General features: G+C 36.7%; 1 protein-coding gene across 1 annotated transcript; it reads left to right on the forward strand.

Annotated features, from left to right (window-relative positions):
- The first annotated feature begins 1025 nt into the window (after positions 1–1025).
- LOC139735174 (macrophage migration inhibitory factor-like) lies at positions 1026–24344 on the forward strand. Its single transcript, XM_071645935.1, has 3 exons — positions 1026–1133; positions 9273–9442; positions 24275–24344. Exons 1-3 carry the CDS (start codon positions 1026–1028, stop codon positions 24342–24344), a joined length of 348 nt encoding a protein of 115 aa, XP_071502036.1.
- Positions 24345–27094: the final 2750 nt, after the last annotated feature.

Below are 27094 nucleotides of genomic sequence, written 5' to 3' on the forward strand. Positions count from 1 at the left end.
AACTAGAACGTTTGGGGACAGTAAACGTAGGTTGGTTATATTAGTTATTGTGCATTGACTGTTATTAAGATAGGCCTTATAGTGTCCTCGTTTACCCAACCCCCCCCCCCCAAAAAAAAAAAAAAATGATAGATTTGGTTTCATTATCACATGTCGTAAAGTTATCTCAGAATATCAACTTTAGAATGATATTTTGTATACAGGTGGTGATGACGATGCAAAATTTGACACAAAGATATCAAAGAAAAGAAGGTACTTCATTATCAGCATTAGTGACGCAATGATTCACACCATCTCGCCTATTTGACCCAGCATACACTTCACTGAAATGCGTTTAATTGTGATATGCAAGCGGGGGTAGCTGGCAGAACGTCGCAAACAGATGTTATCGCCTACGCAGTTTGCCTTCGACAAAAGTCAATAGTTCATGAACAGAAAAGTGCCCTTGATAGATAAGCATGAGTGCTCATGTATAGGTCTATTCTAATTCTCTCGTGCAGGTGGGACGTTGCATTGTTGATGGAGAACCATCTCTCGCTTTTAAAGCTTCAGACAGTTCAACGTCCCAAAACAGTAAAAACGAAAAGTTAGAAAATGCCTATGTCACACGATACCTGAACAACATTACGATGACGCCTCGCACCCCCCCCCCCCCCCTTTGACTGCTTGGTTATTTGGGCTTGCCTTTGTGACTTTGAATGCAAAATAATAGACCTTGCTCCAGCTTTCAGCACGGGAAGTTTGACCCAGAAAAATTTAAATAGTTAATTGCACTCAAAGTAGAGACGACGAGGGAAAACGATGAAAAATAACTCAACTGAAACGAACGTGGGATATGTATATCAAAGGCCTAGAAGTGGTGATGTTCTCATTTATCTGCAAAGCATTTTACGTGGCGCAAAGGTACAAAGTTGTATTCCTATAGGCTCTACTGCTGGACTCCCGGGTTCCTTACCTGTTGTTTCGAGGACTAGCTGTCTTTTCTGATTGGAGTGGGGTTTTTATTTGCCAGTGTTGAAGACAAAATGCCACTTTTACAAGTTTTCACAAACGTCAGGGATTCCAAGATCCCCGACGGTTTCTTGTCTGACATGTCTGACATGTTCCAGAAAGCGATAGGAAAGCCAATGGAGGTACGTAATAATTATAATAGATTTATGAGAGTGTGATTACTATAGCTTTTTATCATGCTAGCAGAAATTTGTGATTTTCAGGGATTACTGACATGTTGACAGTGGATCCAAATCAATACAGCTTTAGGAATCTTTCTTGTTACGTGAAAAAGGTTAGTGGTGCTGATACAAAAGTGTTGTTTTCCTTTGTTTTGTTTTGTTTTGTTTTTGGTAGTAGGCTGTATAACCTGCATGGTTTCGCAAATCACGGGGAGAGGATTCCAGCAGGAACAGACTGGTTGCGTGGTTCGAAATAAAAAGTGCATGATATTGCTAGTTTTTGACATTCAGTTCGTATATATGAATGACGCAAAGCGAGACATAACTTTTATAATCTCACGGCAGTAGAAAGTTGCATTTCACCTTACAGAACGAGAGCACGCCAAGGAGACTTAACGGTCCAGAAGATAGGCCTGTATCTGATATTTCTGGATAGAATTAATGGATAGAGTTTCTTTTAATTTTAATGATTCAAATACATGCATAAAATTGACAGCAAATTGTGTCCTTTTATGTGTGTAGTGGAATATTATAGGGACGTCTATGGTGGTCAATGCTAGGGTGGTATTGTAAATATAATTATACTTTATTGTAAATATGATATACACCATGGAAGAAGGTTCTAGATAATAAGTGTGACATCGCTTAATACAATATGTATATTTACAATAAAGTATATATAATATAGGGCCTACACCATGTATACTTCGCCAGGTTTTTTCTAACTAGTAACCTAGCTGAGCTAACTAACAAACAAACAAACTAACTAACTAACCAGGGGCGGATCCAGGAATTTCGTAAAGAGGGGGCGCGTTTACAAAATTAAAAGGAGGCGCATGCACCCCTCCCCCCCCCCATTTTTTCTTTTTATTTCTTTTGTTTCAACAAAAAATAAAGGGGGGCGTGCGCCTGTTGCGGTCCTCCCTGGATTCGCCCCTGCTAACTTACTTACTAACTAACTAAGTTTTGCACGTAATACACAATGAGTGTACGCATTATAGTCTGCTTGTGAGTAAACAGGTTTGGTATTTCCTACCGATACAGTACATAGAGGTCCATGTGGTTCCAAACCAGATGTTGATGTTCGCAAAGTCCGACGCTCCCTGCGCCGTTGTCAACTTGGTCAGTATCGGACAACTTGGTGTGGAAGAGAACAAGGTCATTTCCCAGACAGTATCAACTACGCTGAAGGACAAACTCGGTATCCCAGCTGACCGGTAAGTATTATATTCTTGAGAAAGATATCTTTGCTGTGCTTTGGAGTCAACTGATATCTAAATTGTGGCATCTGAATCACCTATGAATTGCATAATATACTCTCATTAACCTGAGATGACGCAAGAATTTCCAGTGCATGGATATTTGACATGGCTATGGACATCTTATTTATTTTACAGGATATTTGTCTTGCTAAGTAGACATTTGATTTCCCTATTGACATTTGACTTACCTAATGTGGCACTTGATCTGATATTGCGAATATTACTGACCTGGAAAACCTATATAACATCCCCTGTTTACACGCTGGTCATTTTGAGGGGACACAACAGTAAGCTTTTACTATTTCCCTTTTCAGCTTTTATACCCTTGATCTTGGCACACAACCACATACTTTTTTGGGGGTTTTATCATATTCGTTATTTGAGTTTCATTCGATATCAGGCCCACGTTCACAATGCAATTAATATGAACAAAACAAGCAGCTGTATTCTCTCTTGTACTGCTAAATCATATCTTTTTAAACATACAATATACCTTTTTTTTTTTACAAACCGTGCATAAAAAATGGACGTAAAATTCTGCATGAATCACAGAAAAAGCTATCTTAAATAACTTAATCAAGCCAATCCATAGATGCGTTATTACTCAAACACCATTGCTGCTGAAGACATTTTTTAACATTATATATATATATATATATATATATATATATTATAAACATATATATATATATATATATATATATATTATATTATGTACATATATACATACATATATATATATACATATATAATATAAGTATATATACACACACACACATATATATATATATATATATATATGTATTGCAGAGCAAATTCGCTATACCCTATACTGAAAAATTATATAAAATTATATAAGATTCTGCACACACACACACACGGACACCCACCCTCACACATACACACATACACACACACACACACACACATCTAAAGACATAAACCCTACATTCAGTCGATGAATTCTTCATGATTTGCCTTTAGGTATACGGGGATTTGATGCACATTTTGTCAAGCTCACCGCTGTAGCGAAATCGTTAGCACTTCACCACTTCAGGAATAACGTGGCCGAAATTCAAAGCCAGTATTGTAAAATGGTTTTACTGAGAACTTTGCATTCAAAGTGAGCCAAGGTTTACGATATAAACAGAACGAGAGCCTTGCACAGAGCTGGGTGACCTGCATTAAACAAGGATTTATTTTTCGTTTTGTGCGAAGCCCACTCAAGATTCATTTTCATTCGATTATGCCAATTTTTTGTACCACTTCCGAGTTTCATCAGCTGACAAGCAAAAAAAAAAAATGCAAAAAAAAAAGTGGGGGCCGAAGTGATAGACAGGGCTTCAGCGAGAGCCGATATTGAATAATAGGTTTACAATTAACATCAACGGTAAGTCTAAAAAAACTTGACTTTAGTAACAAGGTAAAAGTATATTTCAGATATTTGCATGAATTCGGTTTTCTTGCTCCTTTTGTTTTGTTTTGTGCAATTTGTCTGAAATTTTAGAGATGTGGACACTATTCTAAGTCCACGACTGATGGATATCTTTATGGCATTGTGCCACACGCAGTGATTATGTGTTTGTTTTTATTTCTAGAATGTATATTGTCTTCAGGGACCTAGAACCCCAAAACTGTGGATACAAGGGTTCAACCTTCGCGAAATAGATCGTCCGGGGATATTCAACCGACTCCTCGTTGGAAGTGACACCTCTACTGATATGAAACTTACAGTAATAAAATATGTGCGTTCCCAATCTCAATAATTACAATAATCAGATAATCAGTTGTAGGTGGAAGCTGCAGTATGCAATGATCTATAATAACGAATGATAATTAGATCTTCTGTCTTGCAGGGCTTAAGTTAGGTTTAACTAAGCTATGCAAAACTACAGTTGTACATGATTATTATAATATGCACGCTGTTGTCAGTTTCAGTCATTGTTTTGCAGCTGCGCAATGATCATTTCATCGTTCCTCTACACGGAGAGTTTTGATTGTGTCTGTATCATGTTTTCACAGCTCAAAATACAGATTGTGTGTGCGTGAGTGTGTGTGTGTGTGTGCTTACAAGCAGTACAAGTCTTTTGCATTGAAGGAAACATGTGAAGCAACTTGAATAAAGACGACGCAGCAAGAAGAGAAGGCTAGAGATAAAGAAGGATTGAAAACTTGCAGCCATTGAAAAATATAAATGAACACAGGATTACATGTCAGATATAATTCCGATTTATTTGTTTGAGAGACAAGGAGCAGAACGGAAAACAAAGTAAATTTGTTTAGAGATGAAAATGAAAAGTTTGCATCGCTTTTTTTTTTTTATTAAAGGGGCATCAATGATTTTATGTGTATACTTCACATTGCATTGTTTAAATTACAGGGCAGACCCGCGTTTGTTCATGTATTAAAGGGTGTGTACAGTTCTGGTCGAGGTGAAGATTTAGCTTTTAACGTTTTGCGAGATATTCAGAAACCACTCTATGAGATATCAAAGAGCATGCAGTTCTATGGTGTATCAAAAGTTTATTCGATGAAAATCGGTTTTGAAATGGCTGATATATCCAAAAACAAGGTGAAACAAAGAGATCCTAATAAAGTTGTGGCATGTCGCCTTTTATTGTTAGCACTTTTTTGGATATCTCAGCCATTTGAAAACCAATTTTCATCAAATAAACGTTGAATCCTTCTTAAAATTACATGCTCTTTCATATTTCATAAGAGGCTTTTCATTATCTCACTTAGGAATGTTCAACACATGAATCCCTACCTCAACCAGTACTGTACAGTCCCTTTAAGACTGAAAACATTTTGTGGAGTAATTACCATAATGTAAACTAGGCCATCAAAGCGAAAATATCATTCAAGGCGAAAAATACACCAAAAACATACTTGGATATGGCCAAAATGGAAGGGGAGTATAAGCCAATTAACAAATGTCAACGCCGTTTTACATCTTCAGTACAGCGATTTTGAAAGAGAAAGTGAAATTTTGTTAATCCCTTTATGTTGAGTATAAACTAATACAACAAATTAATAAAGTGTACGATGCAAAAATTGCGAGAATTCTCGTGACTTCATTGTTCTCTCTCTCTCTTTCTCTTTGAATATATGAATAAAGATATATCATATGTATAAATATACAGTACACACCTGTATATATGTATAATCAAATCAGTCTATATACCATAATATATATATATATATATATATATATATATATAATGGAAATATATATATATATATATATATATTTGCATCAATGATGAGGATGGGTGATGTGTAAGCAACTTTTCCTAACTACCGAGGCAAATGGCGGTTGATTATGTTTTTACAACCAAAGCACCATGTCTTGCATGCATGATTTTAGAACTGATTTTGTAATAATAAGAAAGATGTTTTACTTTTTATGTTGCAAAGTGAAGACGCACACACGAAACAATGAGTGACGGATACCACTATTGAGGCACTATTTTTTCCCCACTTTTTTATTATTTTTTAATATTCCACCAATTTTCCCTAAACATATATTTTCTTATTTTTCTGGCTGAATTTTCTCAAAACATGTCGGAAAATGTATAAAGTCGTGACGAAGGACGAGGGTTGATAGTGGACGTTGCAGTAGTTCACTTATTGCCTTGTATTGCTGTTAAGCTTTCATCCCTTTTAGAGGTCTTCGTAAGGGCTTGGGACGTGAACATAACAAAAAGCAACAAACTTGGAAACACTGAACAGAATAAGGCAAAAACAAGGCAAAAATAAAAGACCAAAATATGATAAATGTATATATACATTATATACTGTTTATATATATATATATATATATATATATATATATATATATATAAACAAAGAGAGGGAAATCTGACCAGAAACAAAAATAGTGAAAACTTTGAGCAAAGAAAATGGGTTTCCATCGGTAGTCTAGTAATCCGGAGGTCTCGGGTTCGAATCCCGATGGAAACCCATTTTCTTTGCTCAAAGTTTTCACTATATACATACATATATATACATATATATATATATATATATATATATATAATAATACATGTATACGTATATATATATATATATATATATATATATATGTAAACTGTACATACATATATGAATACATGTTTATTATTGTCATGGTCTTAGTCATTATTTTTCTTTTCTTATCATTTTTTTTTTTATTGAGAGAGTGTGATGTGTGAACAACTCCTCCCTGATTGGACGCTCGGTCCACTTGAAGACTCGGACGGAACGTCTGAGAAGGCAACACATGTCACGATTTAGCCATTCATTAATCTTTATGAGAATTTTCCAAATATTCCACAAAGAGGGCGCAAAATAATAGTTGAATTTCAACTCTGATAATGTAAAATTTCCCTATAGCGTGTGAAAAGGGATACCCTATCCCACACTCACCCTCGTTCGGTCCACCATTGATGATCCAAAGACTTAGTGCACACCGAAGACAAACACTCGGAACAAGAAGTGACGCTTACCACGATTTAGCCATTCACATTCTCCCTTAATTCTTTCTTTCCTTACTTTCTTTCTTTGAACATGTTCCAAATGTTTCAACGAAAGGATATGCACCAGATAGTTGAATTTCAATGCCAAAATTGCAGAAGTTTCTCAGTGTGAGAGAGCGATACGTACGCCTAACCAAAATATTCCCCTCCCCTCTCTCCCGGTGTACGTGTTGCTAAACTTCGAGTTTCGAGTTTAAGATTCGGATTTCAGATTTCTGCCAGCCGATAGTGGGTAACTGTAAAGCCCATGATAACCTTGAACTATCTTCTTTATCTCTGACAATAGCTCGAAAGTCTGCACTCTTCTATCTGTCACTGTATTGCAGCTTTACGGCAGCAGAATCATTTTTTTCTCTCTCTGATTGAATAGTGTAAATAGTGTACTAAGATCTTCTGATAAGAAAGAAGTGAGTTGAAATCGAGCAGGAAGAATGTCGCACAAAAATATCAAAAGTTCCGAGTTTTCTAACTTTGTCACTGAATAGCAGTTTTTCAGCAATAATAGTCCTAACTTGTGTGATTGAATTGTGTAAAGTGAACAAAACAAAAGAATTCAATTGGGCAAGAAGGACGTTACTCATAAATGGCAAGATTTTGAGTTTCAAGTTTGTCATCGAAATGCAGCTTTACGGCAATAACAGTATTTTCGAGTGTAAAAGCACAAAAATTCAGGAAATGTGTAACTCAAAATTTTCATTTTACGTCTAAGCTTAAATTCAAGGCCGACTGCATGCTTCCATAAAAATAAAAAAAAAACCTCTGTTCGCCCATCATTGCCCATGGCAGAGGAAGTATTAGCAGAAGTAGTAACAGTAAAAGTAGTACAGTTGTTGATGTCGTTGTTGTGATAATGGTAACATTAGGTTGCTTTATAGTAGTTGAAGCGTTACAATATCATACAGGTATTGCCACTGACATCAAAACGATGTCTCAGGAAGATAATAAACCAGGGTGGTGGAAAGAAGTTACAAAGGACCTATACTCTTCTACTGTCAATCTCTGTATAAACCAAACTGTGTGCTTGTACGCCGACGTGACTTGAAGTGGAGATTACGTAATGACATCTACTGTACTCCAAGACAAACCTCGGCGATTCTGACGCCGATGTCAGCGCACAAATTTGTTCAAGAAGTGTTGGCTCAATGTTTTGCTTTCAGTTCAGCCTTGCTTTCTAAAATTCTGTTTTTGTTCTACATGCTTGTTTAGCGTAACTGTGGCTGCAAATGAAAAGGCAAAAACACAGAACAAACTTACATGTGAGGGGGAAGCCAAATAAGCTGTAGGTCCAGGAACATGCGAAACCATACTAGAAGAGGTGCGAGGCCCGCCTAGTCCCGGTAATCTCGTACCAAATCGTACGTCGACTCGAAGCTCAGTCAGAGTGTCCTGTGAATTGTGCTGTCTACACTCGTGCTTAATCAGTTGTCTATATTTCACTCGTAATCGTGTCTGAAGAAGCTTCAACTTTCACAATGCCTATCCTACAAATCTTCACCAACGTCAAGGACGCCGCTGTTCCCAAAGATTTGTTAAGCAGTCTGACACCAGAGCTCGCAAAGCAACTTGGAAAACCAGAAAAGGTAGCTGTTCCATTCGTAGACTGGTTCTCACATGTGTAATATTCATATCTGTATTGCACAAAGTGCAGACACCTACTGGACAACTGCAGAGTCTGTGCTGTAACAGTGACCCTCATCCAAGCTTGTAGTGAAATTTCTTTCATTAGGACCTCTTTCTGCTGACTTTGTGGCAATTGTCGACAAAGTGATAAGGAGGTGAAATGATAAGACACAGAATACTATAAAAATCGATATCTACTGATATTAGAAAGGCTCACGGAAGTCTAATTCTCTTTTAAGCCACTTTGAGTTGACATGACTGTGTCTGGGCTGAACTGATCAACTTATGATGAAGTTTAAGAAACTGTTGATAGCTGAATGAATTATAAGCGTGTCAATGACGTGTAATTTGCAATGTATACTGTTACTTCGCTTTTGATATTACTACATCGCTTACGTGGAAGGTGGTCAAATATGTCTTAGTATACCAGATGACTGTGATAACCAGATAGTTGTGAATAGGACACTTATTTTCACTTTCACTATACCCTTAACGTTTGAAGAAGGGTAAAATACTGCCATACTTTTCATCATACATCATTATTTTTTTTTTTGTTATAAATGCTATCAAAAATTCTATGTGCTTTTGCCACATGTGATGAATGCTAATTCCTAAGTTTTGCAATTTTGCATTCATTGCTGTGTACATTTTAGTTTTGTTTTTCGGTATATATTTTTTTTCTTCATTTTTTCTCCTCATAGGCTATCTTGGTTAGTGTGGTCCCAAACCAGACGATGATGTTCGGAGGGTCCAGTGATGCATGTGCTCTGGCAAAAATGACGTCCATTGGGAGCCTGGGAATTGAGGAAAATAAGAACCTAACCAAGGTCATCACAGCTGCGATGGCAAAGATGAACGTTGCAGCAGACAGGTAAAACTTAATGACATACAATAATTGATTTGTCAGTTATCTTCGCCCAATCTTGTCAGTTACCTTCACACATTAACTTATTTCCTAAACATCACAGATCGAATGCTTATCAACGACACATTTGCCATAATATTATCATAAACGAACACTGCAAAAACAATGGTGTTAAATCCAACACCATGGGTGTTGATTTTAACACTTTCCCGGTATCTATATCGGAAAACACCGGTTGGTGTTATTTAACACCAAGTTCTGGAATTAAACAATTCAATCCTACTCTTGGTGTTGCAATTCAATTCTGTTTTTGGTGTTAAAGAAGAGTCCAACACCAATCTTTGGTGTTGCAATTTAATTCTGTTTTTGGTGTTAAAAAAAAATCCAACACCAATGTTTGGTGTTGCAATTTAATTCTGTTTTTGGTGTAAAAAACAAGATTCCAACACCAATTTTTGGTGTTGCAATTCAATTCTATTTGTGGTATTAAAAAGAAAAAGATTCCAACACCAATCTTTGGTGTTGCAATTCAATTCTATTTTTGGTGTTAAAAAGAAAAAAAAAAAGAAAGATTCCAACACCAATCTTTGGTGTTGCAATTCAATTCTATTTTCGGTGATAAAATTTAACACCATTATTTTAACAACAGTGATATGCAGAATTCAACCCTAAATTGTTGTTAAAACAAAAACCAACGATTCAGCACCAACAATTCAATCCAACTCACTCTATAAATGCATTACAATCAAACACAGAAATTCATTACACATTACACATAGAGAAGGGAAAAGGAACAAACCAAATTATCTTGACAAACAAAACTTGGTTCTTGTTTATTCAAGAAACTGGAAAAAGGAATTTTCATGATGAACAATACACAACTTACACCTAAAGAATACAACTTGTATTCTACATCTGGATCAAGAGAAGAAAATGTTAAAATGTACAAAGTTTTGCCCAATTTGGGAGCCACCCTGTATACTAAAGTAGTTAAAGGCAAAAAATATGCATGTGGGTATTTCTATTTATATGGGTACCAAAGTATGACCTCAAATTGGTTAATACGTAATGAAACTAAGCTGTTTTGTACTGTGTTATACCTAAGATAAAAGCCAATAATCATTACACTCACAAACACTCGCATATTTCTTTGGTAACATGTTCATTCACAATTAGCCCCTAAATGTTTCATGTGTAACATGAACATGACATCACATGATATCACACAATTACTCCTGGTACCCATATGAAAAGAAATACCCATGTAGGTACTTGGTTGTCTTGAGTCTCTTTCTCATTTTTTTTTTCCCTCAACCAAGTTAACAAAAAGCTATTTGTACATCAAAACATGCATTTTCCTTTCTCTTTTTCCTCCAGGAAATAAGTAACAACAAATCAATCTGTGCATTTCCAAATCCTTGGCTTTCATGCACATGCATCATAAATTTGCTTTTCCCGAAAGAAAAAAAGATGGAAAATATTACATATATTACATTACAAAAATATTATAAAATTTTTCAGTGCACACTTGGTCAGGATGTTCAAAAGGAAAAATGTACCAAAAATTAGTACTCTTTAAGATTAAATTAGTGATCGGCGGCCAAGATCTGGAGGGGGGGGGGGGGGGGGCTACAGATAAATATAGCCCGGGCTACATAGGGTTAACAAGAGTCCACAATATCTTATTGATTGAAGTTATTTTTGCACATTTTGTTACCATTTACCAAAACCATACATAACATCGGCTCTACAGGTCTAAATTACTTGAAAAGAACATGCCTTGGTGCCACGTACTTCCTCGAGTCTGTGTTTGACAAATTTGTCATTCAAGTTAACAAAAAGCTATTTGTACATCAAAACATGCATTTTCCTTTCTCTTTTTCCTCCAGGAAATAAGCAACAACAAATCAATCTGTGCATTTCCAAATCCTTGGCTTTCATGCACATGCATCATAAATTTGCTTTTCCTGAAAGAAAAAAAGATGGAAAATATTACATATATTACATTACAAAAATATTATAAAATTTTTCAGTGCACACTTGGTCAGGATGTTCAAAAGGAAAAATGTACCAAAAATTAGTACTCTTTAAGATTAAATTAATGATCGGCGGCCAAGATCTGGGGGGGGGGGGGGGGGGGGCTACAGATAAATATAGCCCGGGCTACATAGGGTTAACAAGAGTCCACAATATCTTATTGATTGAAGTTATTTTTGAACATTTTGTTACCATTTACAAAAACCATACATAACATCGGCTCTACAGGTCTAAATTACTTGAAAAGAACATGCCTTGGTGCCACGTACTTCCTCGAGTCTGTGTTTGACATATTTGTCATTCAAGTTAACAAAAAGCTATTTGTACATCAAAACATGCATTTTCCTTTCTCTTTTTCCTCCAGGAAATAAGCAACAACAAATCAATCTGTGCATTTCCAAATCCTTGGCTTTCATGCACATGCATCATAAATTTGCTTTTCCTGAAAGAAAAAAAGATGGAAAATATTACATATATTACATTACAAAAATATTATAAAATTTTTCAGTGCACACTTGGTCAGATGTTCAAAAGGAAAAATGTACCAAAAATTAGCATTCTTTAAGATTAAATTAATGATCGGCGGCCAAGATCTGGGGGGGGGGGGGGGGGCTACAGATAAATATAGCCCGGGCTACATAGGGTTAACAAGAGTCCACAATATCTTATTGATTGAAGTTATTTTTGCACATTTTGTTACCATTTACCAAAACCATACATAACATCGGCTCTACAGGTCTAAATTACTTGAAAAGAACATGCCTTGGTGCCACGTACTTCCTCGAGTCTGTGTTTGACAAATTTGTCATTAAATCTAGTGGTTTGTAGTCAACAAGTTCCTTTTGATTCTTGACAACATGACCACGTGGAAAACTTATTTCTACTGTAAAGGCATGATAGTGTGAATTATAATGCAATGTATCTAGCAACAGAAGTACAAAAAAAATGTCATTGTTGTGTACAATGATATGCTCTATTTGACCAAACAGTGGAAGCTCATCGACATCATGGCAGACCAAAAGAGACAACTGATAATGTGTACCATACACTTTAACCCAATTGGCATCAAAGACTTCAGAAGAGAGTTCCTCTACTTGGAGTTTCTCTTGCACAGTCTGTCTAATATTTTCATCTAAATCTGACAATAAAAGTGAAGTACCTGGCCCAACCTCGAGACACTCCAAAGGATGGTTTGACTGAAGATGGAACGTTAGTGCTGTCTGATGTTTCTTTGCAAGTGATTTACATATGTTTTTGTAATTACGTACAGATTCTGCAACACGGCCAAAATAGTGATGTTTCGCTTCGTACCGCATACACCATACATGTACGAGTGGCCCAACTTCTCTCAAACATGTAGCATAATGCACCATGAAATGATGCTTTGGCAACAACCTATTGGCAGGAAATGTTTTTTGAAAGTGTGTGTGATGTTCTTCAGTGAGAACAGACAACTGGGCTATCAAGCCTGCTGTTAATTGGGGAGCAAAAATAATATCCATACAATCTAGTAATCTTAGCAGCAGTTCCCAGTAGACGTTTCCTTCTTCAATGTCATGAGCTATGATGAATGGAAGATTTCTTATCAAGCACCAAGCCTGCATTGCCTTTTGACCCACATCATTGCCAGCTGTTCTCAGTTTAATGTAGGATGGTTTGTTCTTGTTATCTGTACGGTTTAAGCAATGGCTGGCAACTCTCTGATTCAGTTCATCATGGGTCAAGAGTGGTGGTTGCCTTTCATAGATGAAATATTCTAGTACAAGTTTCAGCTCATACTGAACTATGCCTTCCAACAGATCATGCATTACTGTATATCAAGTGAAAAATTTGTCAAGATATGAAAGTAAATACAATCATTCAATACAGTTTTTTGTTTAACTCCAAACACATGTGACAGTGTAGTTTGAGCGTCAGCTTCTTGTAAATGTTGCTCATAAGTCTGCCTGGTGCGCATTTCCATTAACACCTCTTTTAATGTGTTCTGCGCCTCTTCCTTGCTTGTCACACACAATCGACAGTAATAATTAGCAGAAAAGCTCTGTACAAAACCAAACAGGGCATTTGCACCTAGATTATCAGCACTAATTTGAGTAATGGTTCCCCTCTTCACAATGCCATTAGGAAGAGTAATGCCAACTGTTGACAGAATGTTAATGTCTTTCACAATATGCTTGAGAATAGCATTAAATCCATATTTTTTGGCATCTTCAGCATACCACAGAGCTACAAGATTGATATTGGAAAGAATAGAATTATACTTTGGTGGCAGATTTTTCAAAATGAAATAAAAGGCACCTAACTTGTGAATTTTTGTTTTTGAACCGATGGGGTTTACAGTTTCAAAGTCATCATAAAAACAGTGAATTTGTAGGGCATTTTCATCTTCATGGAAAAGAGGGATTTTCTCAAATTGTGCACCATCACAGTAATCTCTCATTACACCATCAGTGCTCCTATGGTCATGAGTAGCAAAATGCAATATATCTTCATTGCTCAAAAGTTGCTTTAAAGATTCTAAAATGGGTATATAAACAAAGGTATCTTCAATAGCAATCTGTTCATACTGCTTACTTCTTTTATTTAGACGACTTTCATACCGGATGCCTAACTTTATTTCTTGTGGTTCAACAAGTCCAAGTGTTGCACAATATTTCATCCGCTTATATTCTGAGTTCAAATTTTCAAATGGCTTTTCAAGCATAGCAAAATGCGTCTGTATTTCTCTATAAGCTTCGGACTCAATGGGCAGTTTATGTTTCAAGAAAGTAGCCTTAACTGCCGCTGATGCACTTTTTACTACATCACCTACAATCAAACTGGTTGATTCCACAATGTCATTTACAACTTTTCCAGAGTTTGCACTGTTTGCTGAAAATTTTAAAATTACTTTTGCACACTGCCTATTCAAATCTTCAGCGGATAAAATGTCATCTTCTGCATTCATATCCTGATCTTGATCACTGTCGTCATTATCATTACTGTTTCCTGCAAAGCTCTCTTCGAATGATTCACCAGCTTTCTCATTTTCAGTAAACTGTTCTTGATTATCTGGCAAACCAGATTTAAGGTGAGTCTGCAAATGCCCTCGAAATCCACGAAAAGAATAAAATGTTCTTGCACAAGCTCCCTGTCCACAGATTAACACCTCTTTTCCTCCTTCACTTAGTCCATGACTTAATCTTAAATGTTGCACCAACTTTGGTATTGCAAAATTTCTCTTGCATTTGAAGCAAATCATGGTGTGAATAATTTGGATCTTAGTTCACGCACTCTCGGTGATTCGCGGGAAACTCCAACATCAATCTCGAAAACAGCTGTCTGGATGAAGGTCCAGAACTGATGAAGAGACTGGCAGTAATGCAAGCCAAAGACAAAGTGCGTCTTGAAGAGTTCATCTACTGCTCCTTCCACCGTACGGGCACCACATGGAATGGCCTTGTGATCGACAATGAGCAAGTAACTGCTGATACAGGCCTTAGAATTTCCAATTCCAAGAAGGAACGGTTGGCTCTGGGTCTGTTTGGTGCCATCCAGAAAATCTTGAATGCTCCCTCCACTCTGTGTTTGAAACAAATTACATGTACTAGTAAACGATGAAACTAGCAGTTACCCTTTTCCCACTTGTTAATTCTATCAAAACTCTATCTTTATCATCACTGTTACCATCATCATACATACATACATATATAGTGGGGGGATCTGGATGTTTTGTGGAAAATGTCTGCAATGTGCAAAGCAGCACAACGTTTTCTGACTTTTTTTCTCAATTTAAGAGGCCTGATTAGACTAAAGGCCACCGCATTCGATATGACTTTCTGTCACACAACTCAGCGACTTAAGATCTGAAATAAAACAGAATATACGCACTGTTTATTTAATATGTGACCCTGCACCTCAAAACAAACAAAAAGTCGCCAGACATGAATTTTTGGTTAAGACCATATTCTGAAAGAGCAGAATTTAAGCTTTAAAATGATGTATGATTCAAATCAAATGGACTCTCCTAACATATCTAAATATTGGAAAGAAAGCACAAACTCAGGAGAAGTGTGAACTGAGAAAAGAGGCTCTGAAGTACAGTGTCTATTCAAGTGCTTAATCTTTACCAAACCGTGCTGGCTGTGCGATGAATGGGACAAAAAACAGGAAGTAAACCGCCAGAGTAACAACAATGAAGGGATTATCAGATTAAACTGAAATTAAGCATGCCTCATTAACACATTCTGTCCACAATTAACGCCAACTTTAAAAGCAGTAGCACTATCCTTTTAAAAGTTATTAGAGTTGAAAGTGAAGAGTGTGGACAAGGTTTCTCAGAAATGAAAAAGGGATTCTAAAGACACACCTAATCACACTACTCTACCAAAAATGTTGGAGATAAACTGCTAAAAAAAAAACACACACTTTCCTGCCCGTTTTATGATACCAAATTTTAGCATAATGTAAAAGAAGACCCGCTCTTTCAGAAAATATGAAAAAGTCAAGTTCGGCTAGGTTGACCCATTTCACTTATTTTCAGTCCTCACGAAAAATCAGGGTGTGCGACTTTATGTTCGTTTTGAGGTGCACGGTCACATATGATAGTCGGCAAGTTGTGCGACCAAAGATTTGTATGATATGCAGTGGCCTTCAGGCTGCATGTTGCAGACTATCAAGGCTTGGCTGCAAGTGATGCTCCATCATAACTCTTGAGCAAATAGGAAAAGTGCATAAATCACAGGGCTTGTGCATGATGGTGACATCCATGTGCAGCGTAGTCTCCCCTATAACTTGTATCTCGCTCAATTCACTTTATGGTTAATGAACTGAACAGAGATATACACTGTAGCTACATTCTTCAACCAGGACTTTGCACAGAAAATTTTATAAACGTATAGAGGTAGGCTGTAGAGGCCTGGTAAAAAATGCAAGTATTTTCAAAGCAGGTTTTAAGTATCTGATTGAGAAGAGTCTTTCTAATATGGTTGAGTCATTTCAACTCACACAAAAGGAGACACTGTGAAAATAAGGATTTTAAAATTTCCTTCACAATTATTTTCTTGCTGCAAATTTGTAATCAATTTCCAATATCGAGGCAAAAAGTACTGACCTTTTGTTTATTGATATAACTCTACATTTAGGGCTGTGAAAATGTCACGCTGAAACATATTCCTAGTAGGATTGAAGGATGGCAACCCTGTTTGCAGTAGGTCCATCTCGTTCTAGCGCATTGTCACTCCTAATAATCTTAGGATAGGTTCAGTTTTTGAACAGGCCCAAAGTTCTTGAGCACCCTCTTAGTCCAAGCCAGTCTAAGCACATTCAGGAAATTCTTAGATAGACCATTGCTACATCTACTCCCTGTGTACACACATTTAGTCAGTTTTGGCAACATTTTCTAGAATGCAGTGAGAACATGCAAGGTGTGACGAGGGTACTAATAACATTATTTATTTATAGTCCACTTTTATACTGAAAAGCTACATACCTTCTGAAACTGAATAATCCTTGAGATTGCTGAGGAAATGGATACTTTTGCTGAGGCAGCTTTAGACCTCCCTTGGCTTGCAGGAGGCAACAGGCACAAGAGGAGGAGGATGGCAGATGTACCAGAATTCCATCCTGTATTTCAAAATGCAAAATAATAAAATCAAGCAGGCTTTCTCGTAGATCATGGTGAAAAAGTAGGAGAAAAAAAATAGGAGCTAAATTTCAGTAAAAGTAGGAGAAAAGTAGGACATGCACTTTTTTGTGAGTTTTCGATCAATACTCACCTTGTAATGAAGAGTCAAACTCACTGTGAACACCTGAAATGATTACTCACTGAGTTACTACAGTTGCATGTAAAATCATTTACCCCCCCCCCCCCCCCCCCCCCATTTGGACACTCTGGCAAAACAATTAGTAACAATACACATGCAGATTATTCCTAAATCTTACAAGTGCATGGTGAGCAGATACTTTATTACAATCACATGTATCAGATTAGTAGTCATTGATTGTCTATAATTAAAAACCTTGATCATTCATACATGAAGAGATGGTCCAGTGAGTAATTTGTGGTCATTTTCGGAACTTGCTGTGATCACTGAAATGTAACTTGTAATGCTCTGAATGATCACAGCTTAATTGTTCCCTTTTTGTAAAAGATTAAAATATTTTTTTTTCCTTTAATAAATATACAATTCTTGTACTTCCATGGGCTCTGTTCATTTTGACATGAATTAAACTTTGACTTATCAATCTCATTGGTAATTTCTGTACAAACTCATTGAAGGCAACTTTTACTCAACATTCATTTAAAGGGGAGTTTCAGTAGTTGTCTAGAGGGCGCTATAGCAATATAATTATTTTGAGATTTGAATGGGAAAACTCTTAGGAAAACTGACACAGAATAATCCAAGGAGGGGGCACAACAGGAGTTGTCATAAACAACTTTCATTCTTTACTTATAAAGGTATCTACACACAAAACAACTTGACTGATCTTCTTTTGGATCTGGAGAAGATGTTTGAAATTTTGAGAATTTTGCACCCTGGGGGCCCTCCCCCTGGGCCCCCATGGGGCTACAGTTATCATTTGAACAACTCTACCCAACAGAATGATTCTCTGCAAGTTTGACTAAAAGCCGACCATTCGTTCTGCAGAAGAAGATGAAAATATAAAAGTTTACAGATGACGCACACCGCACAACGGACAAGGGACGGCAGACAAAAACGGATGGCAACAGCTCACTTGAACCTTCGGCTAAGGTGAGCTAAAAATGATGCACATGGCCTCGCATCATTTGATCTTTTGACCCCTAGATGACCTTTCACCTCATCATCCTCATCAACTCACATCTGGTAATACCCAAGGATTATTTGTTCCAAGTTTGAACAAAATTGATGCAGAAATAGAGAAATGAGAGCAAGTTCAACAAAAGCCTTTAACATTTTTCTAACACAGCAACAGGAAAAGTGATTACTATGTCAATCTCTGCCAGAACTTTGTTCAGGTGAGACAAAAAGGAGGGGGGGGGGGGGCACTGAGTGAGGGAGTGAAGGGACAAAGTAGGGGGAGTGTGTGGGAAGGGGTTCTGCCATCAGAATAGCAGAAATCAAGCCAAGTGTATAATAATATGGACGACGTCCAAAGTAGTCGTCCAGTGTCGAGTAATTGAAAACCGTGCCAATATGGACAGTATTCAAAATGTTGTCTACAAATAAACAAGGGCAACGGTCAAAGGTCAAGGTCAAAGCTTGAGGTCACAGATCATTGCCACGTCCATAGGTATACATATACCAAGTTTGAAGTTGTTTCTCCAAACCTTTCTTGAGATATTACGAGAAAGAGCTATTTTCATGTTTAATCAAGGTCAAAGGTCAAGGTCAAAGGTTGAGGTCAAAGATCATTGTCACCTCCATAGGTATACATATACCAAGTTTGAAGTTGTTTGCCCAAACCGTTCTTGAGATATTGCGAGAAAGATCTATTTTCATTTGTTTTATATAACCCATGTGACATTGAATTACCTTTGATCTTTGCCTTTAAGCTCAACCTCAACACAAAAATGAGCTTAATATCAGGAAAGTCCTAAAGGATACCGATACCAAATATAAACTTGTTTGGTTAACTCGGAGCCAAGATATAGATCGATGAAAAAGTGGATACCAAATTGTTGACAGACAGACGGAGAGACAGACGGACAAATATGACGGCATAAGGTCTTTCCTTTGGACGACTTAAAAATGTTAAAAGTTAAAGTTAGATGGGTAAAATGCAGGGGAAGGTTTGGAAGGGACTGCCCCATCTAAGGGTAGGGAAAATTTAGCAATTGGCATCTTAGAAATAAACTTTTTCTGATGCACATTTAAGTGAGTACAATATACTTTCAGAGTATTGGAAATTGTTTTTTGTAAAAAAAATCCTATGGAGTGAAATAACTAGATGAGGGGATGATCCGGGAGGGAGTCCCCTCTCAGGGTGGGGAAAATTGTGTATGGCTACTCGAAAATAAGCTTCCTGGCCCACATTTGTGTTGTGTTTATGTGGGAGTGTGATTATGCTCCATGAAAAATTGACCATCACTAGAATGTTTAATGATAAGGTTGGTTTAATTTTAACTTCTGATGACACTTCAGACTCTTTATGAAATTAGAGGGTGCATTCCAGGGAATGTGCAAAAATACCTTCTTTGTTCTGGTCAGAGCTGTCAAAAGATGACAGGGGCTCCATGACTGTCAAGTTTCCATTCAGCTTCAGAAGTTGTCGAGCAAGTGCCACTGAATGATTGGAGTAAACATTTACAATAGAAGCAATTCCTTCCCAAGTGACTGCTACAATTTTCGAATTCTTGTACACAGCAAAAATGGTATCAGATACATAGATCAGAAAACGTTGCGCAAAAATTTGTCCCAGCAATAAGAATGAATTCCTGCCATAAATTATTATTATTATTATTATTATTATTATTATTATTTTGGTTAATCATACTTCATGTACAATGATTTGTGTATTCCTTTATTAACAAAATTCATGAAATGACTTATTGATTATTCCCCTGTGTTTCCCATTCTCATCATAAATAGCGAGACGGTAATATCCGGCAAAGACCAGTATTTACCCCACAGTATTTATCAGCTGGGGCCAACCATGGGAAAAACAGCACTCGTGTCATATGCTACTGTTGTAAACTTTGACAGAGTTGTCCGCCCAGATTTGAAATACGTAATCATACATTTATAGCATAAGAATGCTAGGCACAACAAATAATTAAAAAGGCGTACTATACTAGAAACACTGCAATTACTAGATCTTCTTGAATTAGGAGTAAATTTACACCAGCCAGGGACTTGGTGATACCAGGGAGATGGCCACCTCCCTGGTAATACCCATACAGATGAACAATGATAAGTTTCCAGACTTTTGTAGATTCTTGTTTATGTAATCCTTTGGACAGTATCATTCAACTCAAACATCACACCAAAATGTTTTTTAAATCAAACATTCACAATATTGAGGTGTCTTCAAGACACATGTAGGTCCAGGAAACTGTGAGCCGTACATTCATGAATAAATACCATCCTTGAATGGGTAGGACATAATTATAGATAGGAATTTCCAACAAATTTCAAGATGATCGCATAGAAAACATTTCTGCAAAAATGCAAGTTTGCAATGCTGAAGACTAGCTTCCTTTGTCTTTAATTTGCAATGAATTGTTCATTTTAATACAGTGGCTGTATCCAGTAGCACCTTTTGCAAATACAGAGAATGTTCAATGGAACATTCCTATAATTGTTCGCATACTGCTTACTTCTCCAGAAATGTAATGCTCTTATTAAAAACTTACTGGACCATTCTTCATCTTCTTTCAGGACCATGAGGCTAACATCAGGCTGGCTGGTCACAATATCTCCCAATACATCATCGTCGATACTAAAGCCTTCATGTTCATCCACTAAAACAAGATCTTCGCCATCTCTGAAGCTGAATTTTCTTCTGACTGTAAGGGGGGGGGGGGGGCGTGGGGAGAGAAAAACTATTACAATTTACAAATGTAATAAAAAAATGACTTAAGTATACTTTGCAGTTTGTATGGTTTCATGACAGGATAATAGCTACAGTTGTAGTAGCATTATAACTTTTATACCGCTAGTGTGTTTGAACATTCTGGCAATTTTCAGTGTTTTTGGGAAAGACATTGACAATTTTTTAAGTATATGATGTTAATACAATGACACATATCTCATTTATCACATACTTTATCCCCCCCCCCCCCCCCCCCCCGATTAATGCCAGTGGAATGACTGGTTTTGATAAATTTTTTTGACATCTTCTTCAGTAAAAATGTAGAAAAGCTTAGGCCTAAAGGAGTCGTTCGCTGGTGCTCTAACCCTATTGACCTAGAGACTAGCTCTTGGACTAGCCTATTCTGGTCTAGAGGTAGGCCTTACTGCCACCCCAGGTGAAAGAATTACATAGCCATGCAATTTTTTGAACCCGGCTGTGACAGTATTAAGGCCTACCTCGATAGACCAGGATAGGCTAGACCAAGTGAGCGGCCCCCTTAGGGCTTAAGCTGTCCCTACATTTTTACTGAAGATGTCCATAAAATTTATCAAATCCTATCATTCCAAACATTCAAACCAAGAACTTTTTTTGTAATAACAAGGTGGTTCTCGAACCATGGCCGGCACAAGTCTCGCCTGATTTTGCAATCAATACAACAAGTAACCTTTTGACCCCAAGATGACCATTGACAATATCCTTATCAACTCAAATCTGATATTAACCCAACTAGGATCAATCGTTCCAAGTTAGAACAAAATTGATGCAGAAATAAAAAAAATGAGAGCAAGTTCAACAAAAACTTTAACATTTTTGTAACAGACTAACAGACCTATCATTTGACCTTTGACCACCTAGATGACATTTGACCTCATTAACTCACACCTGGTATTACCAAGGCCGGCCTAGCCCAAGGATCACTTGTTCCAAGATAGAACAAAATTGATGTAGAAAGAAAGAATTAAATGAGAGCAAGTTCAACAAAAACTTTCACATTTTTGTAACAGACCAACACTACAGACTAATATTAAAGTAACAAACAGACCAACAGACTAACACTAGTAACAGACTAGCTGCACAGACTAGCTACAGACTACACTATACAGTAGCTACACACATACTATTGCAAAAGCGACAGCGTTGCACCCACTACAAGCGGAGCACATCGGGAGAGCACACCGATTATCCAAGAAGATAATGTAATTTCTGTAGACCTGGACTAGACTACAGAGTCTAGATCTAACGTAAAGTATAGACACCTACCACAAATAGAGAAATAGTTATCATCTAAAAACTACAGTAACACTAGACTCTATGGCTATAGATCTATATGCATTGTATCACATAACATACCAGTAGATAAGGTTTCAATTGTAGTTTTGTACATTTGCACATGATATGAACTCCTCTTGCCAAACAAAATTCGCTTATAAAGAAGTATTTTGCGTGGTCCCCAGGCTCAAGGCTTCAAGTTCAAGAAGGCTTGGTCCAAGCCCAAGGCTCGTTGTAGCAGTTAGACTCTAAATTTAATGGGATGATTTAGTTTCTAACGTTAGGACCTACTAGATTCTAAGTCTAGAAAACTACCTGTAGTCTGTAGACTAGGATAGTAGGAGAAGTACTTTTGGGTGCAACGCTGTCGCACGCACTCTAGCTGCAGCTCCACATGCTCCACATGCATTAGCAGTATTGTACAGTCGACTCATGACAAACACCTGAAAAACAGGTACCGTACACTTACTCAGTTCAAAGAATCCTACGATGTCTTCTGGATTTAGTGGCAGCAACTTTCTGATTCGGCGATCTCCAGAACAAATCTTTACACTTATCGGCATGATTGTGCTGTTTAACTGCTGGTTAATGAGGATATTATTGAGTCGAATTTTCATTACCCGCGGCCCGAAGGCGAAGAAAACCTCATCGATAAAAAATGGCCTTGATAATGCATACTATACACATAACATATGCATGCACCGCGCACACACAGCTAGCTAGCTAGCCATAAATGCCGGCCAGCAGCGCGATCCGAGAGCGCAGAGCGAGGTCACATGACAACTTTCGTCCAATGATTTTGCTCGAATTCTCTGACTTATGCGCATGTGCAATTTCAACACCAATTAATGACACCAAAACTCTAACATCAACCTGTAATTGAATATTTCGACACCAGTTGGTGTGATTCTTTCTGAACGGGACCTAAAATCAACACCAAGAGTGTTAATATTTTTCGATTCTGTGCTGGTGTTAGATATTTAACACCCTAGTTTTTGCAGTGAATGCTTATCAACGACATAGTTTTATGCACCTTATTTTCTGTTACCAAACACTGCCAAAAGTGCGTGATGTCTTTATGTTTTTGTCGAAAATTGAAATAAAGATTGAGATTGAAATTGAAAAATTATACAATCCTCCTGTTTGTTTAAAAAAAAGAAATTCAAATTGGCAGTATCCAAAACGTAGGAAATACACTGATAATTATCTTACTGAATTTCTAAAATTGGACTAAAACACAAGAATAATGGGCTGATAGTTTTCAAATGGATGATGTCAAGAAATCCATCAATTACTAGAAGGGTATTCTAACTACCTTTCTCACGATGTGCTGTCTGCTTCAATTCTTTGTCTTTAACATAAATGTTTTATTCCTGCACATGTATCAATATAAAGGACTAAATATCTTCTTCTTTTTTTTTTTTTGGTTTGGTTTGGTTTGGTTTTATTTCTGCCTTTTTCAAAATCACACATAACAAAAGAATACAAGGATTGAGAAATTAACATTACACGACGCATAGGCAAGCATACTGTCTTACAAATTAATTCAAAGTACATGTATATGAGCATTGGATTTTTCTATGAAAAAGAAATCAAACAAAGAAACGCACATTCACTCTTGATTAAGAAAAAAAGAAGCGCCGTCAAAGCACTCACACGAGAGTGAAATTGACTTCTTCTTCTTCTTCTTCTTCTTCTTCTTTTTCGTTATTAGAAGTGAACCATATAGCAATAAACTCTAACTGAACACATCAGTATCCTCATCCCCCATGGCCCCGACCCATCTGCATCCCCCATTAAAAAAAAAAAAAAACTGAAATGTCGAGTTTCAAGCTAATGAAAACAGATTGATGGTCTTATAGTAATAGTGCAAATACATGTTGTTATTTTGATCCTGAATAATAATTTCTTCTACAATCCTAATCAAAAGTCCATACTCTCTAACTCTCTCTCTCTCTCTCTCTCTCTCTCTCTCTCTCTCTCATTGTACTCCAGAATGTATGTGATCTTCAGAGACATAGCTCCTCAAGATGTTGGCTTTAACAACACAACTTTCGCAAGCTAAGATGTTGCGTCATACCATCTGCTTCAGGAAAGGGAAATATCAACTCAAACGAAGAGTGAAGAGAACTTCTAGCTTCCTAACATTGAATGTAGAAGAGTAATTTACCTTGGCTGATGTATTTTTGTAGCAAACTATTATGCTGATTATGGTGAGCAGTTGCAAGACATTTTGTTGGGAAAATTTAAATGATAACTAACTAAAATTGTTATGATTTGAATTCCTGATGGTCAGTTTTGTAAAATTGGCCTTTCATATACATTTTGATCGAATCATACAATGAATTTTGAATTTTACACTATGGTACTACAAACAGTCTAAAGGTTTTTGTGTTTATGGTATGTGCTGACCATATGCTTGTTGTGTCTTGTGCTGCCCTAGCCTACAGAAAAGTTTTTTTATAGTTTGAGAAGATTGATGATGTTTGGACATTGTGTTGCATAAATCCTTTTTTCATTATACCTATACCTTTTTTGTACTGTGGTTCATCAGAATGACATATAATCTGACTTGGATGCACATGGGGCACGAGAAGATTGACTCTTTCTTGTCTGTACCATTTTTTTTTTTTGGTCGTTTTTTATTTAAATCTTGGCACTCCTGATGTAGACAAGAACAAGATGATATGTGAAAAGCTCTTTCTTAGAGTTCAGTACAACGTACAAGAGGCTGTTGAAACTATATATCTGTACATCGTGTGTTGGACAATCTTGTGAATAAAACTTTTTTTTTTACTATACTGCTTTATCACCATGTAGTCACAACTTCAGTCCCTTTTCATCAGTTTTTATATTTTCATGTATCATACTTTGTAAAGTATGTTCCTCATGGACATGTGCTGAGAATTGTCTTTTCGTTAGTTAAACTTGTGAACATTATCAAAGTCACTTGCAGGAGAAATGATGCTTATTTCATCGAAGATTGGTGACAATCACATGTAATCTAATCGTCTTCCAAAATTTTTTTTTTCTCTCTCTCTCTCCTTATGAAGCTGGTCCCCTGCATTTCAAATCTTATTCATATACATGTATTCTCTCTCAGAAATTAAATCCAAATGTTCTTTGCCGTATATTGTGCCTTCAATGCTGACATTGCTTTATATTTTCCTCTTCATCATTAATGTTGACAATGGTTGTACTCCATAATGTGTAATTGCGAATAGGAACAATTCAAAACAGTTTATGTTGAATTTTGTTATGCAATGTATATTGTATTGGAAATGGATGCAGAAATAAATTGAACTGAACTGAACTGAACTGAACTGAATCTAGACGCATACACATATCCGTTATTGCAATTAGACAGAGTCAATGATATATGTCAATGATATATGTATATATACATATATATATATATATATATGTATATATATATATATATATATATGTATATATATATATATATATATATATATATATATATATATATATATATAATTTCTTTAAGATTTCACGTATTTGCTCCACGAAGAAGTGAAGAAACAAACTGGAAATGCATTTTTGGCCAATAAAGCATTCAGTTTATTCGACTCAAAATTTCGGCGTCCTACGCCTTCTTCGGGAGTCTTGACAATGACGGTTTCAAAACAAAGCAAAGCCGTCAATTTTCAGTCAAATAAACTCATACTTTATTGGCCAAAAATGCATTACCAGTTTGTTTCTTCGTTTTATATGTATAAATGCATATACTTGAGTTGGATTTTTCCCAAAACTTTTTATCCCTCAATGGACTATTTTATTGTCTCATTTACTCATAATTTTCAGCCATAATCTCGTTTCTTCTTAAAATATCTCTCGTTATCATATATGCCCAAACAGTTTTGTAGTGACGTCCAATCTAATTTGCAAAATGATTCAACTCATATATTGTTTTCATTATTTCATGTATTGTTGGAGAGAGCGAAGTACTGAGTATGTGTGCGTGAGTTTGTATGTATTGTATGTGTGGAAGTACAATAGTCTGTCACTGTTCTTGTACCATGATTATAAAAAAAAAGATATTCTAACACACAACTCTGAACTTGAAGGAAAGGGAATAGCTAGTTATGAGTTTTTCTGCACCAAGACAGAAACGCTCTTCTGAAGGTCAGTTTATTGTACTTCTGATTGTGAAATTAACTTTTGCTGAAAGCTTGCATGACTCAGCAGATTGTTTTTCGTTGATCCTGTTCTGTTTGACAGCAAATGCAGGACTTGCTTGCATAACTAAGTGTCAGAGAACGTTGGCGAATTCTTTCGCAGACTGTTATTTTCTGTATATAATTCAGAACAATGGCCACCACAAAGACAACTCTGTGGTTCCACTGAGTTCTCGATCCTGTTCTGTTTGACAACAAAGGATTTGCTTGCATAACCAAATATCTGAGAATGTTGGAGAATGCTTCTGCATACTGTGATTTTCTCTTTATAGTTCAGAACAATGGACACCACCAGCAAGACAACTCAGTACAAGTAGTTCTATGGCATCTTGGCTTTGTGAGGTACTAGTATAACATTATTGCCAAACCATCGAACTCGATAAGAGTTCTTCGTCTTCAGTTTATGATCCCATCCACGTGACTGCATCTTCAACCTATTTATACAATACCAAGTAGAGCATTAAAACTGTATACATTCACGGTGGAGGGAACGGATAACCCCCCCCCCCCCCTCCCTCCTGCACACAAGAAAGCTTCAGCACTTCTTTTTTTTAATCGACATTGAACTAATTTGGGCATACTTTTGGTGGAATATTTGAAAAACTCCATTAAACAT

The sequence above is a fragment of the Diadema antillarum genome, unplaced genomic scaffold (genome assembly GCF_040938485.1).
Source record: "Diadema antillarum isolate AM-2024a unplaced genomic scaffold, OU_Dant_1.0 seq00000565_RagTag, whole genome shotgun sequence".
NCBI classification, from domain to species: domain Eukaryota; kingdom Metazoa; phylum Echinodermata; class Echinoidea; order Diadematoida; family Diadematidae; genus Diadema; species Diadema antillarum.